Here is a 17,626-nt window from a genome sequence, read left to right on the forward strand (position 1 = left end):
AGAAGAACAAAAACTCTCTCAATCCACATGATTGAGTGAAAGATAATAAACGGATGAAAATACAAGTCAGAAAATAAAGAATACATAAGAAAACAGAGCTAAACGAAGAGTAAAAGCAGGAGCAACTGTAACAGGCTGCATGCTGGTTGGCGCATGCGCACTGAATTTAGGTCAGCATCTCCCTGAGTCCTCTGTCGTGTCCTCCCTCATGCTGTGTGTTCCCTTGTGTGCCTCTCAGTGACGTTTAGTTTTTATTTTCCCTGCCTAGTTTAGTTTTGTATCATTTCCTTGAGTCAGCAAATAAAGCTGCATTTTGAGGTTATTCCCGTGTGTTGTGAGTCCTGCATTTTGGGTCCAAACTCCTGCCTGTCATACAGCGATTCATGACAGTACCAGCTGTCAAGCATGGAGGTGGTTGCATCATTATCTGGGGCTGTTTTGATATCAGTGGCTCCACAAAGAGAATGGAATAATGATGAAATAGGACTACCTCTGCATGCTTTAAGTTTAAATCAACAGCTAGACTAGACTTGGACAGAGCTGAGTGTTCTAGGAAGACAGTGATCCCAAACACACATCTCAACTGGTTTTGGAATGGGTAAAATGGGCTAACCAAAACCTAATCTCAACCCTGTAGGACTAAGCTTTGAAGTTGGGTAAAGTACATGCTAGGGAACTCTATCAATTCTGCCAAGAAGTGTGCTCAAATAGTTGGAATTATGCCACAAGGTTGTAGATGGCTACCAAATACATTTAACCAAATCAAGTGGGGTGTATGTATATATCTGAAGCAATATGTATACCTTTACACCTGTGTGGATTAGAGAAAATCCTAAATAAATTCAAACTTTGTAACCAATCGTTGTTTTCTAAAGTGCTAAAAGTTATATGCTGTATTTCAAAAAGTCCTAAATTACCATGACATCCATGTCCATGGTGTCTATGTAAACATCTGACCACAGCTGTATATTTATTTCTTTGGTTTGCTAACTCCAATCAGTCTCATCTGTCATTCCTATTTTAACAATATACAAACAAAGGTTCGCTTGCTCCTCTCATTTCTCTCTTCTACGCTATATTTCATCATCTCCTTACTCTATATTTTAGTTGTAACAATACACTCCTCCATTCCTCTCATCTCCTGTCTCTTCGCCTCTTCAGCTTTCCTTCTCTTGCCTCTTTCTTCCCTTGGGGGATCAAACACCTTGCTCTCATAACAAAGGGGTGGTAATCCTCTCTATATATATTTTTCTCTTACTTTCCATTTTACACTCTTCTTTTTAAATCCTTCTTCCTAATTGTCTTTTTCCTTCTTTCATGATTCTTCCCCTTTCTACTATCTTCCTCACTTCCTACTTTTATTTTCCCTTTCCCCGTTTCCGTCCCTGCTGTATGGCACTCTTCACTGAACCTTAAACCTCTTATTTTTCTTGTCTTTTCCCCACATTCCCTTCATTTTAATCTTCTTTTTCTCCCCTTACCCTTTCTCTTCCAGATGAGATTGATATGTTGGAGCGTCTCTGGTTGTCGGGCATCTGCCACAATGATAAGATTGAGGTATGATGTTTTACAACTTTTCTCCATTAACCTGATGAATATATATCCTCTTCAGCTATTTCAAAATGAGCTTCGCGTCAGTCCTTTTCACCAAACACCAAACCAGGGAATCACTGGTGTTTATTTATTTATTGTTGTTTATTTATTCATCTTGGCAGAAAAGTATGTATGACAAAAATGGCTAAAATCACAGGACTAACTCAATCTCTCATAACTACTAGATGTGACCTCCTAAAAGAGCAGGAACCTTACCTTATTCAAAAATAGTCATTTCAATATTGTCGCCATGCTCTGCTTTCAGTGTTTCTGCAATCTTTAGTTTGCTTCTGTTCTGATTATGTTCACATGCACATAAATGTGCACTGTCAAAATGGCTTCAACTTGAATTTAATTTGGGGAAACAGGACAGGAAAGTGGTTCAGTTAGTGAGCGAACATTGTGTTGATGTGGAAAGAAAAAATGTCTCCACTGCTCTTCTTGGTTTTACAAGGGTTGAGATCATTTATATGGGATTTTTTCCCCAACATGCCCCAAAATGTTCCTATTCTTATCCCAATCAGTGTGTGGTAGTGGGACCACATTATGTTCCCTCAGTTTACCCCTATTCCGTGCCACATGCTGAGCCTGCCTCTAGATATAGTCCATCACTCGTATTTTCTCCAGGTGGTACAGGGTCTGCATGGCTTTCTTTCATGCCTCATAATGAGAAAGCAGAACTCAGTGTGGGAAGTTTGACCCTAAGAAATTAAGAATAAAACCATGTTGTGTTTATCTTTTGATGGGCAGATTTGTAGAACTTTTTAGCCCTCAGATGAGATATTGTTGTCACCCTACCTGGGCGGACAGCATGGACATTCAGGAATGAGGCAACGCAGGAGTGTCAAATTGATAGGATAGGTGTATCTGCTAAAAAGCTCGAACACGTTCAAATCTCAGTGACCTAAACCCAAAGGCCAGAGGTCAAGTTTTCAAAAAGATCGTATAAATGCAATAACTCAAGAATGCTGCATTTAGGGATTTTCCAATTGATAGCATATAATCTCTAAAAACCTCTGGTGAGTTTGAATCTCAGTGACTTCAACTTCAAGGTCAAGATCAGAGATCGAGGTTTTTTAAAGATTTTGTGAATAACTTGAAAACAAGTTGACGTACTGTAGGATTTTGAAACCAACACTATAGGCGAGTCTACCAGGAGACTGAGGGGTAGCACTGGCTGTTGTCAGTATTTTTGGTTCTTGTTGGTAATAAATACACTTTCCTGTCCTCCCATAACCTTTCCCCTTTCTCTCCTTGTCTGTCAGGTGATGAGCAGTAAACTGGACATTGACAACATGGCGGGGGTCTTTTATATGCTGCTGGTGGCAATGGGCCTCAGCCTCTTAGTGTTTGCCTGGGAGCATCTGGTGTATTGGAAACTACGGCACTGTGTTAAGCGATCGGGCGGGATGGACTTTCTCCTGGCTCTCAGCAGGGTAAGAGGGAAGACTCATTCAACAAGCAATAGTAATCAAACTGCTATCAGGCACATAAAAACTCTTGGATATTTAAATGTAAAATCATAGAAATTATGTAGAAGTAATAGAACATAGTCAGGATATTTTCTCTAAAGATACTAGTTATTGTGTAATTTCAATACTTATCATTAATTGACAGATGTGTACCTTATATGCCCAATACAGAGCATTAAGTAAAGTTTGATTGATACACTATGCAAAATAACACAGTACTGTGCAGAAGTCTTGAGTCACCCCTTAATGGAAATAAGTGCAGTAATTTATGCAAACATAACTGATAATGTAGTATACAAGTCAAAAACAGTTTTTGTAGCCTAACCACTGAAAATCTGTATTTATGATTACCCTAGTTTTTCAACACAGCCTGAACCCTTAAGCAAGCTTTTTCTCCCTTTCTCTGTTAAGATGATCCCATACTGTTTTAATATTAATTTTGAGGTCTGAGTTCTGGAGAGACCAAACTGTGACCGATGGTGTTCCATCGTGTGCTTTTCTATCCAAGTATGAATCATTGGAAGTGTGTTTGGAATCATTGTCATGCTGTCAAATGAAGCTGTTGTCAATCTGAGGGTTTCCAGATACTGTTGCATGGTGGATCAATATCTAATGGTACTTTTTTGGATTCACTGACAAGATCCAAAACCACTGACTGAAATGAAGCTCCAAACCATGACAGAGCCAGTCACTGTTTTACAGATGCCTGTAGACACTCACTGTTATACATCCTTAGGTCCCGTATCAGTCTTAGCTGGATTATTTCTTGAGAAAATAACAGATTCAGTTTAGGCCTGTTACGTCTTTTGTCTTCTATTTGTCTAGATCAACAGTTTCAAAGAACATACAGCACATGATACGCCAGGTTTCAGCTGATAGTTCTTTACAAATCAACTTCTTGGTACAATAATACTATTTTATGCTAAACATAACACTGGCTCATGTTTGAATGATGTGCTTTTTTGTTTGAATGGTTTAGTGTTAAGTGAATAAAACAAAAAAGAAGAAGATAAAACCCTTAATGAGTGAAAAGGCAGCCAATATTGAAAGTCTAGCATACTAAGGGTTGGCTCAAGACTTTCACACAGCAGGATTAAATCTTTCTTCACTCAGGGAACAATTTGCTTGTTGCACTGATAGTTATTCACTGTTGAACTTTTCCTAATTGGTCACTCTCACTCATCTCAAAGTTGAGAATAGTTTTTTAGGACCCGCCCCCCTTTGTGCTGTCAGTAATGTTTTTTCATCTGTAATTACCTGGATTCAGCTTAACTTTTAGGAGACTTTTTAGGAGACTGATGAAAATGTTCCACACTGCAGTGCAGGACGTACCAGAATATATTGTGGTAAACCGTGTGTTTTTCATATGCTCAGACTGACTACTTATTTTTGCTTGCTCACTCTTTTGCTACTTTGAAATAATATGCATGAATTTAAAACCAAAGATGCCTAACGATGGTTTGGATAAGTATAGTTTATCCCTGCCAGATGTAAAGAAAATGCTCAAAAGTACCAGTAAGAAGTGAGAAATAAGCACATGAATGTTTTCATTCATTTTTAGCCACAGTGAAGCAGCTGATCTCACTGATTTGTGCACTCTCACATGAGAAGGGAGAACTAATCAGTGCAATTTGTTAAAAATTCACAAAAGTGTGCTCAAGGAGAACTGGTAAATGATTTCTGCAGGCCTTATGTTGTGACAGACTGAAAGGTGAAGACATATTTGCTAATACTGTTCTTTTTTTTTTTGGCATAAACAACTCAATGAATTGATCAGTGCTTACAGCCTTGAGGTTCACTCAAAAGAGATAGAAGGTTAATAGACTGTTTTCAGACACAATCAAGATGTGAACTGTGCAGAATTGGATACCAATATCAGGACTTTTTTTCTTGCACTCAGCAGGGACAAGAGCAGACAGCCAAAAACGGGAACATCAGCAATCTTTATCCTTGGCATTGTTCCAGGGTTAACCCAAAGGTCCAGGGCAGAGTGATCACTTAGCTGTTGCACGTCTATTTTCTATTACTGCCAGTACAGTTTTTGCAAGTTCAACTTGGGGTCATGGAAATACTTTGTGCATATGTTGCAGTGAAAAACAGATGAAAGAAGAAAGTGATGAGAGAAGAAATGACTAGAAAGATGAGAACTGGGAGTAAACAGGAGGTATCAAAAGGGATGAAAAGGGGATGGATGGTGTAGTGGGAGGGAGGAAGTGAGGAGAAGTGGAAAGGTAAGGGAGGGGAACTTTGAGATAAGAAAAGAGTTGGCTGAGGAGACAGCTGGAGGTTTGGATGGTGGAGGTAGTGGAGCATAACAGGAGTTGGACGGGGATGCCGGAAGGAGGTGGAGGAGGAAAAGAAAACACAGGGACAGATAGGAGGAGGAATGACAGAGGTGAGGTGGAGGGGAGGGTGAGACTGTTGAAGTGCGAAGCAGGCTTCATCGAGCACTGCAGAGATATTTTTATTTGTCAGAAGATGCTGTGATGCCTGATGTGTATCTGTGGCTGTAACTGTAATACCACCATGTTGGAAGGAAAACAAAAGATTGATTTATTAGCTCCTCCTGTGACACAATGCAGCAGAAATGGCTAATTTACACAGATGGGAACACTAGGGTGTTTATTTCTGACATTTGGGATCCAGCATACTGTATGAGTAGAATACTCAAGTGCCACTAGAGTCTGACTCTACTAAGTATTGCTTTTCCACTGTATAGTACGCATTCTTCTACGATAGATTTAGTGATGCAAATGTAGATTTGTAGGTCTGTGATACAACAGAATAGAACTTATTTGGAAAGCGTCATAAAAGGAAGGTCGAGATTTGATCATTGCAGTCATGCATTGCACTGATTATGCACACCTGACTTTAAGGAACTTAACCTAAGTAAATTCAATGTTTAGCTTTTCTACGCTTTGATATAGTGAAATGTATCCATGTGGACTGTTTTAGTGATTTGCCTGATTTTGGTGAGATCTGCTGATGCGACATGTCTCCTTTGTGTTTAGTATAATGGAACTAAAAAGCCCCGGCCTTGTGGTACCAGAAAAAAATAATAATGAAAGGAAAAACTCAGCAGCACTGTTTCTTTCCAGAAGTCATGACTCAGACACAAAAACACCCACAAATCTTCTTGTTGCAGATTTTGTAGGAACTATTTTCTTTCTTCTTCGTCTCCGTCCACCAGCCAAAGTAAGTGTGCAGGTAGCTAGCAGTTGAGCTAAGCTTAAGGGGACCCGAGTAATAAAGGAGTATAATCTGGCAGAAAGAAATACTTTAGATTAAATGTTTTTATAAACTAGAGGGAAAAGACTGTTCCTTTAATGTGCACGTACCACACACACATTAACTGTGGTTAAGTGTACTGCCTGGAGTGATCATTTAGGAGGCATGACACATAATGATCCAACTGCTTGCTGAATTCAGCAGATAATTGTCTCACATAGACACAGTCATATATTACATGGAATTTGTACTGGGGATATGGAAGGGTAAAGATGCTTCCGTATCTGTTTTAAGTGATTCCTGACATTTTTATTCTCTCTGTTACTCTGTTAGCTATGTCAGGTAATATGTGTGTACAAGTGCATCTGTTGGTTCTGTGTGTAATGATACAAGAACCAAGTGTGATTTTCTGTATGCACTTATATTTGTTTTTACCATCTTGGTGAAAATCTATTGTGTTCTTTGCAATCTTTGATATCCATGCACGTATTCCCTGTTGGGCTTGCTGTCAGATCCTTTGGAGTGCACGTTAACCTTCATTCATACATTCAGAACGTTTCAGGATTTTAGAAAACTCTAGTCTCTAGATCTCTAGACCTTAAGAATAAAAATATCACTGAGATGTAGAAGGCCCAGTTAGCTTCTACCTCCCGTGCTATATCCAATGCTTGCTGCAAAGTCTTTGCAGCTGGCCCTGCTTTAACCCAGTCAGAGACTCCCAAGTTTCAATTTCACAGTGTACTGCGCCCCATGCTCTGGGGACTACGATAGCACTTCTGCCACTAGGTTTGCTGATTCATGGGTCCAGAAGGGCCATTATTACAGTCCCTCCATCAGATCTGGGTTCGGGTGAGGAGCGGAGATTCACAGGAAGTTCCACACATTTTATCATTGAGATCTGGCAGATATTGGTAGATCATATAAATCATTCTCACATGTGAGGAATAATGGAGTTGTTGTTTTTTCCCTTTCTTTCTTTGATTTACATAGCTATTTAGTAGTGCTAATGGATTACCATCTGTCTACAGTAAGCTGTAACAACACAAAGGCAGGAGAGAAAGAGCATCCAGACACAGCAGAGATGGAGTTGCTCACCTAAGACAAAGTTAGAATTGATTACTCCTGTTTGGGATTTAGAATTGCAAAAGTTTTAAAATGTTTAAAAATGTTATGATGCGCCAATAATTTACCCATCAGTCTGACTCACCCGTGTCATGTGTTATTCATAAGTTTTGCTGAAAGGTTGCTGAGGAGATGGAAAATACTTGACTGGTGATTTTAAAGTGCTGTCTCCAGTTTGGAGTAGTTCATTAAAACCAAGTAAGAACAATCTTTATTCTTTTTTTTTCTGCTCAAATGACAGAAAATAACAACAGCAGTACATTGGAAAGTGAGCCTTTCTGTCCTGATATTTTCTAGCCAGAATGGAAGGTAGTCCAAAATATTTAATATGAGAAAAAAATATCAAGATTTAATTTTATATCCATGTTTAAGTATAAGTACAAAAAAAATCTTTCTTTTTTGTTTTCTGGACAGTTTTTTTTTTACAATAACATGGCAGAAAAGTGAAATCTACACAAAGTTTTAGAAGCAGAATTGTTTTTGTTGCCACTGAAATCTCCTCTAGTTAAGATCAAAGAAAATATTTTAATCTTAATTTGTGCATTGGGAAAATAAGCAGTGTGAACACATGAAGCTTGTGTTTAGTTTCAGTTAAGTAACCAAACTGGCAGCTGGAAAGAAGAGCGGTTCAGTTAAATGAAGCTTCAGTCACCATTTGTTTTATTGCTCAGTGACAAAATAGTTTTTGTTGCTTCTGCTCTCCCCTTTGTTTTGACTCCTCTCCAGAAGCTGGATACTACTTGCACATAGCACTCTCTTCAATTGATTTTCACAGTGCTTTTGGAGAAAACATAGTCCTGTTCCAACTGAGTGACACTTTGTTTGCTGAAAGCTTTGTTTGGTTTCATAGTGGGAAAATTGACAATCCCAGAAGCCTGGTAAACTCAGTCCAAAGTTGTGTTTGTTTGTTTTTCCCCAAAACTCATTAATATTTAAAGGGCAGTACTCTTTGACTACTCTCTTCAGATGAGATATGACCGCGCAGAAAACAATAGGTAGTCGGAAACCACCCACAGCAAATTCCCACCATTCTGAGAGAAAGGAAAATTTGTTATTGACAGAATAGAATCCATTTATTTTGAACCTGCTAAGCTACCGAGTCTGTGTTCTCAGTCTGAATAATATTCTGGTAAAAAGTTACAATGCAGGCAATTTTAACTCATGCTCTGTGATGTATCTGTAGCAGCTGCCTGAAAGAGACTTTCTTTATAACACTATGCAGTATCTCATTAACACTATTATTCTATTTTTATGGTCTGTAACGATACATTTACCATCAACAGAAGTGTGTTTATAAAAATGCGTCTCTCACACTTGTCGAATGTACAAAAACACATTGTTTAGTGTCAGTTGAAAATGGGTTGAAGAATGGATCTTGATTTTTAGAATGCTAGTAAAGGTTGAACTCGTGGTCCTGCTGTACTGTATTTCATCCATACACAGTCTTCTGTGGATAGCTTTCACATGGTTTGTAAAGATATCAGATCAAAGGTGCTCTGTGGGTTTCCTTTTCAAAATTGGGGATGTCAGGCTCTCTGTGTCTCTCTGTCTCTGACACATAGACACACAGTTCTTTCTTATCATACTTGACAGCCTGCTGGTCTAATTACAATCTCTCTGTTATCTCTCCACCCAGGGGATGTACAGTTGCTGCCAGTTTGAGGATGAGACAACACCGGGAGGGAGCAAAAGCTCTTTGCCCCAGTACCACACCGTGACCAACATGCCTAGTGCACCCCAACAACACCTTGTTACAGCCACAGTAAACAACACAACTGCCATTGCCATGGTGCAGCAGCAACAACCGCAGAAGCACCACCAACAGCAACCAGGGCAGACCTATACCACTATGTTGCCTGGGTCTCCGCCAACTGCTGGACACTCAGCAATGGCTCTTGGTCCCTCAACTAGTCCCTTACTAGAGGGCCCCATGCCTTGCTCCACTTTCTTGCCTCGACATGACCGCAGATTGGCTGTGGTTGATCGCTGGAACAGGCCAAAGCCAGAAAAGGTTGTGAGCGCAGGCAGTTCTGGAGGAGTTGGTGTTGGAGGGATAGCTGGTGGGATCACTGAACTACAGGCCCAGCAGCAGTATCAACAAAACCTTGGGCAGCACTGGAGCCTGCAAGGAGGAGTTGCAGGTGGAGCAGTGGGAGTAGGTGACACAGGGCTAGATGAATATAAGCGCTACTATGGTCCTATTGATCCAGAGGGGCTAGGATCTAACTCGGACCAACAGGCAGGGGGCCTCCAGCAGACTCCCAAAGCCAATTCTCGAGGCCCCAAGGCCTCAGGTATGCCAAGGCTACCTCCTAAAGGCTCCCAACAAGGCCCGGGGCACCTAATCTCCAAGCCTCCTCCACCAATCCCATCTTCTCCACGAAGGCCTCCCTTCTGGCGACGAGGCAGCTTAGCTCAGACAAGAAGAAAAGGCTCAGGAGGTCCCCTGTATGAGAACATCCTCCCTCTGGGGAGGCGAGGAGGTGGGCGATATGGAGCAAGTGATGGAGGTGGAAGAAGAGGACGTCGTCCCCCTCCACCTCCACCTCTTCCTGCCCCTCTTTCTTCTCCAACACACACCCCTACCACTCCCTCTTCCCCATGCCATTTCTACTCGTCTTGTTCCAGTGCCTCGTCTTCTTCCTCTTCTTCCACATCATCCTCATCCTCTTCTTCATCCTCAGTGTCACTTTCTCGTTCAAACTCACCTTCTTCTTGCTCAAGTGACAGCTCCTACAACTCCTCGCTTAGTTTTCGGTATCGAGCAGGTGATCGGGATTTTATCGTAGATGATGAATATGACTCAGATCTCCTTACAGAGGAGTCCAGCCTCCTTCTTGGGAGGAAGAAAATTCGATCACGCCGAATGTCATCACGCTCACTGCCGTGCAGCCCGCCACCTCCACCAGTACCACCACGCAAACCACGGCCCCAAAGAGATTATGGTAGAGAGAGAACTGGCAGCCAACTGGCCCAGTTACAGGAGTGGTGGGCATCATGGGGTGACAGAGACCGAGGGAGAAGTGGAGCAACAAGCCGAGGAGAAGGAGGAGTGGGTAGAGAGGAGAAGAGACACCACAAAGAGAGGGAGCGTGAAAAAAAGAGAAGGAAGAAAGGTCGAAAGAAGAAGAAGAGGGAGGAGAGAGAGAGAGAAAGGGAGCGAAAGCGGCGCAAAGCAAAGAAAAAGAGGAAGAAAGATGATAAGATGAGGAAGAGAGACCGGAAAAGGTCAGAGCAGGAAGGAGGGGATCCTGAAAAAAGAGAGGAACTCAAATCAGGAACACCAGACTTCCCATCTTACCCAGCACTGAGGCGAGAGTCCTTTCGGAAAAAAAGTGAGAGCTCAGTGAGAAGTTACGGATGGAACATCCCAGGTGAAGATGAGCGAAAAGAAAGAGAAGAGAAAACCAGGGATGATGGGGAAGACAGCAGAGGAAAGGAAAGACACCACCGGCGAAGAAACAGCAAGCACTATCACAGCTCGAGCAGCAAGCCTTCTACATCAGTCAAGTTCTGGGGAGGGGGCAACCCATCCTCTGATGCCATTCCATCTGCCTTCCTGCCCTTGTTGCCTGCCTCTTCTAAAAGGAGGAAGAGTAAAAGTTCAGACAGGGATGCTCTAGGAGTAGAAGGAGAGAGGAGGCCATTGTTGGGACGGAATGAAAGAGTGGAGGTGCACTCCAAGGAGGGGCTGTCCTTCCATGAGTGGGAATCTGAAGTGGATGATGAAGAAGAAGATTCGGAGCGTGACAGGAGGAAAACAGAGCATGTGAAGAGGCGTGGAGGAGGAAGGACAATGTCTGATGATGAGCGTGAACGTGATAAGGTAGTCGGGATATATTCTGATGATGACGGTTCTTCAGGGGAGTTTGGGAAATTCGAGAGGTACTGGGAAGATCACGAAGGTAGAGCAGTGGGAGGGATTGGAGGGGGAGGTTGGTTTTTCAGTACCTATCCTTCCCGGGAAAAAGCTGGCAGCATCAACAGCAGAGATGACCTGTTCCTGGAGCGAGGAGAGAGGTGGGGAACAGCGGAGAGTGGCTGGGGATCAGGGGGAGGTGGAGGTGGGGGAGGAGAGCGAGGGTGGGGATCAGGTTCGCACTGGCCCCCACCTCCTCTCACGCCACCTCCTCCTCGACGATACTGGTCAGTGGACAAGCTCCACATACAGGATGAGAAGAGGAGTAAGCGCAAATCAAAGGATAAGGGAAGAGGGCACGCTGCTTGTTCCTCCTGTCACTCCCCGAGACACCACCCACACTCCCATTCCTCCAAATGGGCTCGCATAACTTCACGAAGCCAGGAAGAGCTTTACCACCACTGCCAGAGCTTTAGTGGCCCCATGAAGTCGAAACATGACTCTTCATCTTCGTCCAAACCCGATCGGTCACAGAATCCATCAAAATCTGGCAGCCAGTCAAACCTCAGTATCCAGCAGCGCACACAGAGAACAGACAGGGATCGAGATCGAGGAAGACAGGCTTCCCCTCCTCCAACACTTATCCCTAACATGCCACCTCCGCTCCCTGCCCTTCCAGCTCCACCCTCCTCATCTCTTTCTATACACGTTCCTCCACCTACTCCTTCCTCTTCTGTATCTTCTCCTTCTGTGGTCTCATCAACACCAGGGGCACCCCAAGCCTCGTCCATGGCTTCGGCAAGTGCCAAACTGCAGTACCAGAGATTGCGCTCTGTACCCCAGCCCCAGAGATTTCCTCAGTCCCCTCATTTACCCCTCAAAACCAAGAGCCTTTGCTCCCGAAGGGGCTCTGCCCATTTCTCCAGTGTGGAGAGTGAGGTCTGAAGTTCAACAAGGTATCAAAAGTCATAAGAGAGAGCCCTTCGAGGCTAAAGCAGTTGAACTGGATTTGAATCTGCCCAGCAGCAAACATGCTGCCAAGCCAAGTCAGTACAGCATACGCACTGAGCCCTTTCCTAAAGTTCTGCACAAATAAACAAACCAGAAAGCCAAACAAACCCAATGGGGTAGGTCAAAGGAAAACATGAGCAATCTCTTGTTACTTCCTTTTATTCCTCTCAGTATGTGAAAGACTACAACCACAGTAACAACTTGCATTCTGAAGTAAGTTAACCAAGACACCGAAAGCAAATCAAACATCAAAAGTGGTACAAACGAAGGAGAATCCTTTGCTCTAGAAAGTAAAGGGCTTTGGATGTTGAAGCAGAGCAGTAGTTTGTATTCATAGGATTCTTAATGCTTACTGAGGGCTCAGGAACTTTGTAGTACTGTATACCTGCTGCTCTCAGAAGCCTTTAAAACAGAACACTTTCTTGCTTTTTGTTTTTGTGTTGTTTTTTTTTTCTTACACAAATCGCTTATCCCTTATTTCCCTATTTTTCTTTGTCCTTAACAAACTGTTTACACCCCCGCAGAACTGTGACGCCCGTTTGAGGCACCTTTGTTGTGTATGATCAATACCTTCTTGCTTAGAAGAAGAGGAGGGTGGTAACCACCTTGTCTTTTCCGGTGTCCGCTGTTTTTCTTTAGTTTACACCACTGCCCCCTTTCCCCAACGTATTCTACCCCCTTTATTTTTATTGTTTTCTTCTATTCTTTCAATGTGTTTTCCAATTCCTTTTCCCGCCTTATTCACATGTCTACCTTGTCATCTCTCCTGTCATCTCCTCTCCTGTCCTCCCCTCTTGGCTCTTCTCCTTGATGTGATTATTCTGTGTGTCTGTGCTTTTCTGTGTTTGTATTTTTGACAACAGGGTAAGTCAACTGTGACTGATATTCTACTGGCTTAATGAAAAGCTGAGTGCCAAACTTAAGTAGAGCTCAACATCAATCTGTACAACGTTAGCAGCTGTGTTTCCTTTTATCTTGCGGAGTATTCCATCATCTCCAAAATATGCACACATGCTAACACTCACACACACACACACACACATACACGGACGCACACACACTCAGATAAAGCTACATCCAATGACATGTGCAGCCTAAAAAGTCACTTCATCCAATCCTGGTTTTGAGCAATATCTTGTTCACCCTCTGTTCATGTCACAGCTTTATTCTTTAAAAAACCTTTACTTCTGTGTTGTAGTTGTTGTTGTTATTGATGGTGTTCTATATATCAAGACACGTATTAAATCAAATACAATGTAAGCACTGTGCCATACTACTCAAGCTTGGGTGCAAATGAAACATTCTCTCAACTACCTAACTGCGACAATGGAGTGTCTGTTTCCTCCCTGTATTCGACTGAATGTAAAGTCAGCCTCTAAACAAGTGTGCTGCAACAACAATTAAGACACTTTAAGAAGGAAATTGTAGCATCTCTGACAGTTTAGTGACAGAGCTCAGTTCCTGCTGACATAAACAACGCTGTACTAACCTGGTAAGGTAAGCTACTGAAAAAGCGAAGCTGCAATGGGTTATGGGTTAGAAATTACTTGATTTTTTTTGCGCTTGTGTTAAACTTAGCAATCCAGGTTTTGCGTGCCATGATGGATCAGTCTAATACTTTACATGGGGCTACACGGATTGTTAGGCAAAGATGCAGGGAAATAAATACTTATAGCCTTATGCTAATTGCTCCTGCCATATGTTTTGTGTAAATTATGAAGGTATGTATTTTAGTCAACATGTGTGGACAGGACGGTCAGGCAAGGATTCTTTGGAGCAAAATTAGACCTTGTACGAGTGCCGTTTTGATGTCAAAGAGATTATGGCTGTGTTGTTATGATAGCGGGGTTTGAGAAAGTGTTGGGTTTGAGTGTATAGAAGACACAGTAGAACCTCCTGTGATATTGTTTTTTTTTTGTTTGTTTTTAAGTATTTCTCACCTTGTAAATGTGTAACCAAGAGCTATAGCTTTTTAATCCATTACCGAGCTGACACCAGCAGTTACACTCCGATGTCAAGCACTTAGCAAGAGTAGTCTGTTAGAACCATCAACATTAGAATTCAGCATCAGGACACTGGACATCAGCGGAGTACAATTAAATAGGCAAGACCCGCCGGCACAATGCTGTTTGTTTTTTCATTTGGTCAAGGTGACTGAGCCAGCTTTCCCATACGTCTGGTCAGCTCATGTCGTTTGCCTCTAACTGCATCTGAGCCATAATTTACTTCAGCTGAAGAAAACAAAAAAAGAACTTATGTTTTTAACATGAACTTGCTGTGTAGAGTTTGTCTGACTTTCTTTTAACTAAAAATCTAGATATATATATTATATATATATATATATATATTTGTGGCGGTGGGTAGCGTTAGATAAAATTGTTGTTTAGCATCTTGATATTTGGGGATATTGTTTCTCATTTCCACTTCATTATAATAAAAAAAAAGTATATAATTACTTTGTGTTAATAATCTTCACAGACCACAGGGAAGTTCCTTACACCAGATTATAGATTTCCATTCTTCAAACGTGAGACTGTATTACATCAAGTTATAGAGTTCAGTACTTATTACAATCAGCAGCAACAACATAACTGAAGTGAAAGCTGGAAAAACATGAAGTGTAATATGTTTCTGTGCATTCACATCGCAAGCAATTCATGTTTGTTGCCAAAAATCACACTCAATACTTTAATCTTGTTTGGCGAGCACGCTTTCACTCCCAGCTCGTTTGATCAGAACTCTTTGAATGCATCATACTTGAATGCCCTGGCTATCCTTTAGCACAGGGGTGTCCAACTCCAGGGGTGTCCAACTCCATTCCTGTCCTGCAGCTTTTAGACGCACCCTTGTTCCGACACACCTGAGTCAAATGAAAGGCTTTCTTATCAGGCCTTTGCCAAATGTGATGGCTGAAGAGGTAATCCATCCATTTGATTCAGCTGTGTTGGAGCAGGGATGCATCTAAAAGCTGCAGGACAGTAGCTCTCGAGGACTGGAGTTGGACACCCCTGCTTTAGCGTAACTGTTCAGCCTGCAGGGTTAGCTTTGTCATCATGCATGCATATTTTGATCCAAACCACGATCTGTTCCCAAAAGCCAAATGATTTTTGTGCCTAAATGATGAATGACAAACCAAAAACCAGTCAGTTAAAAAATAAAATTAGTTCACAAAACTCTAACACTGTATATGAAGCTCAGACAACTGGTCAAATGTCTGTTGATTGGTATCACCACTACCCTTTCTGCATGTCTTTTTTAGACTCTGTCACTTTTTCGAAAATGTTCGCACTCGGTGTTCAGTTTTGCCAGTGCAGTTGTGTAAATAGCACTGGTATTATTGATGCTAGGAATAAGAACATTAATTTGAGTGCAGAAGCCTTGTTGCTACACTCCTACACTAAAGTACTAGCTCAGTAACACAGCAGCTGCTAGCGGTGTGAATACAAAGCTTGGGTGTTTCGTTAGAAAAATGAGCCACCGGCCTTTTCTTCTTTCCCCTTTCCTCTTTGTCCTCATGTCGATCCATTGCATCAGTGCGTGTCTGCCGCTGTAAAGCTGGTCTGTTTTTTAAAAGAAGAAGAGTATCTGTGGATATATTTATTTCATCAAAAAAGCATATCTAAATATATATATGACACTATATTTCAAGATTAAAATCTATGTTATATAAGTTTGTCTACTAAATTTACGGTATTATCTCAACGAGTGTGTCTTTTTTGTCCGTTTGTCCGTCTTTCCTTGTCTTGAAACTCCTGCACCGCTCCTTAGCGCCCAGTGAAAACAGAGACCAGTATGTAACTGTGTTTTTGCTCACTTAAGACCAACCATCCACCTCCATTAGCTATGTACTGTAGCTAACATTTAAGGGTTCATCAAAGTGACAACATGGAGGGGTGCGTGAGTGTCTTACGACCGTGTCACTGTAGCAGTGGTGGCATGTGTTTGATTACCCAGAGGGGCCTTTATTTTTGGTTTGGGCTACAGATTAATGACTAATTAAACCTTTTATGGATACAGCAGCTTTTACCACAACTCTCACTTGTGTAGGCGGGGGTCACATTCTTGACCCTGTTTTGGGTTCGCCAGACCCATGACTTTATACCTTAGTGTACAGTGAGGTGACCTCTTTAGAAAACAATGTAGCGAGCAGCACAGGCTTCTTTTTTTTCTCCTTTGCTCTTTTGCATCTCTTAGTAGCTGTATTGCTATACGAACCATGCACAGCTACCCCTGCCAACCAACCTATATGGTAAATACTGTATAAGGACTTTGATATCCATACATAGTGTGTTGTATCTGCCAAGCTGCTGTGCTATAAAACAAAACTAAAAAAAAAGGAAAAAAATAGTCACACACAACAAACACAATGTTTCTTTCTTAATTTTACAAAACTGGGGAAGCTAATACGACACATGTCAGGGGCAGAGCCAAATCTGCTAGTGTGGTTTCCACTAAGGCCAAAAATGGTCGAACCAGGGCTTTACTTTGATCATCATATTTTCAGACAACATAAACGATATCGCCACTTTTTGCCAACAAGAAAGTAAAGGCTCCAAATGTAGAACATCTTATACTTTTTCTGTTTAAGATGCATTAAATGTATAGTATTCCTCTATGGACACTGATATATTCATATTCCAAAGTGTGTTTAAGTGTATTTAAAGCTTCTAACATTTATTGCATTTATTGTTCCTGAGCCCTGGCAAGCCCAGTTTTAGCCTGCAGTGGGAGGATGTCCACAATTTCTGCCTGTATGCCTCTGAACAATGTCTCAAGGCCTTGTAATAATACTGCTGTTTTGAGTGACTGTATGGGTTGATGGCTGGTGGTGCTGCACTTTATTGTCAGCACCTCACACACACGCAAAGACATGTGTACACACACAAACACAGACACACACCACACACACACACGCACAGATGTGGTTAGATGTTGCCATCCCTCTGCTTCAGCCACATCTACCACCAGTGGGGATAATGACAATACTGTGCTGTACTGCAAGCAGGACAAAAATAAAATGATTTTAATAAGAAGTCTGTGGAAATAATTAAAATGAGAAAATCAACACTGAAAAAACACCCATCTATCTATAACAGCAATCTTGAAACATTTATAAAAGAAACATCATTAATGATAACAAAAATATACCGAAAAACATGGACATTTGTATCAGCAATTTCTAATTGTTTAAGAATGAGGAGACACAAGGAAGCACACTAAAGTCCAATTAATCAGCAAAAGCAAACAATACAAGGTGAGATGCAGGCAAAAGGCAAGTCCAGACAGGTAATTCATGAGGAGATAACTAAGAAAGCAAGAAGCTAAACATGAGGGAGTACAT

The 17,626-nt window shown here is 41.7% G+C and overlaps 1 protein-coding gene across 2 annotated transcripts in view; it reads left to right on the top strand.

Moving 5' to 3' along the window:
* The window catches only part of grin2da (glutamate receptor, ionotropic, N-methyl D-aspartate 2D, a), a 154,169-nt gene extending 136,854 nt beyond the window's left edge, over positions 1-17,315 (top strand). For both annotated transcript variants that reach the window (XM_040022988.1, XM_040022989.1), the window contains 3 exons: positions 1,496-1,557; positions 2,859-3,029; positions 9,052-17,315. In XM_040022988.1, coding sequence (XP_039878922.1) covers positions 1,496-1,557; positions 2,859-3,029; positions 9,052-12,219 — 3,401 coding nt within the window. In that variant the 3' untranslated portion in view covers positions 12,220-17,315. The remainder of the gene's footprint in view (positions 1-1,495; positions 1,558-2,858; positions 3,030-9,051) is intronic.
* Positions 17,316-17,626: the final 311 nt, after the last annotated feature.

The sequence above is a fragment of the Simochromis diagramma genome, unplaced genomic scaffold (assembly GCF_900408965.1).
Source record: "Simochromis diagramma unplaced genomic scaffold, fSimDia1.1 OVJJ01000307.1, whole genome shotgun sequence".
NCBI classification, from domain to species: Eukaryota; Metazoa; Chordata; class Actinopteri; order Cichliformes; family Cichlidae; genus Simochromis; species Simochromis diagramma.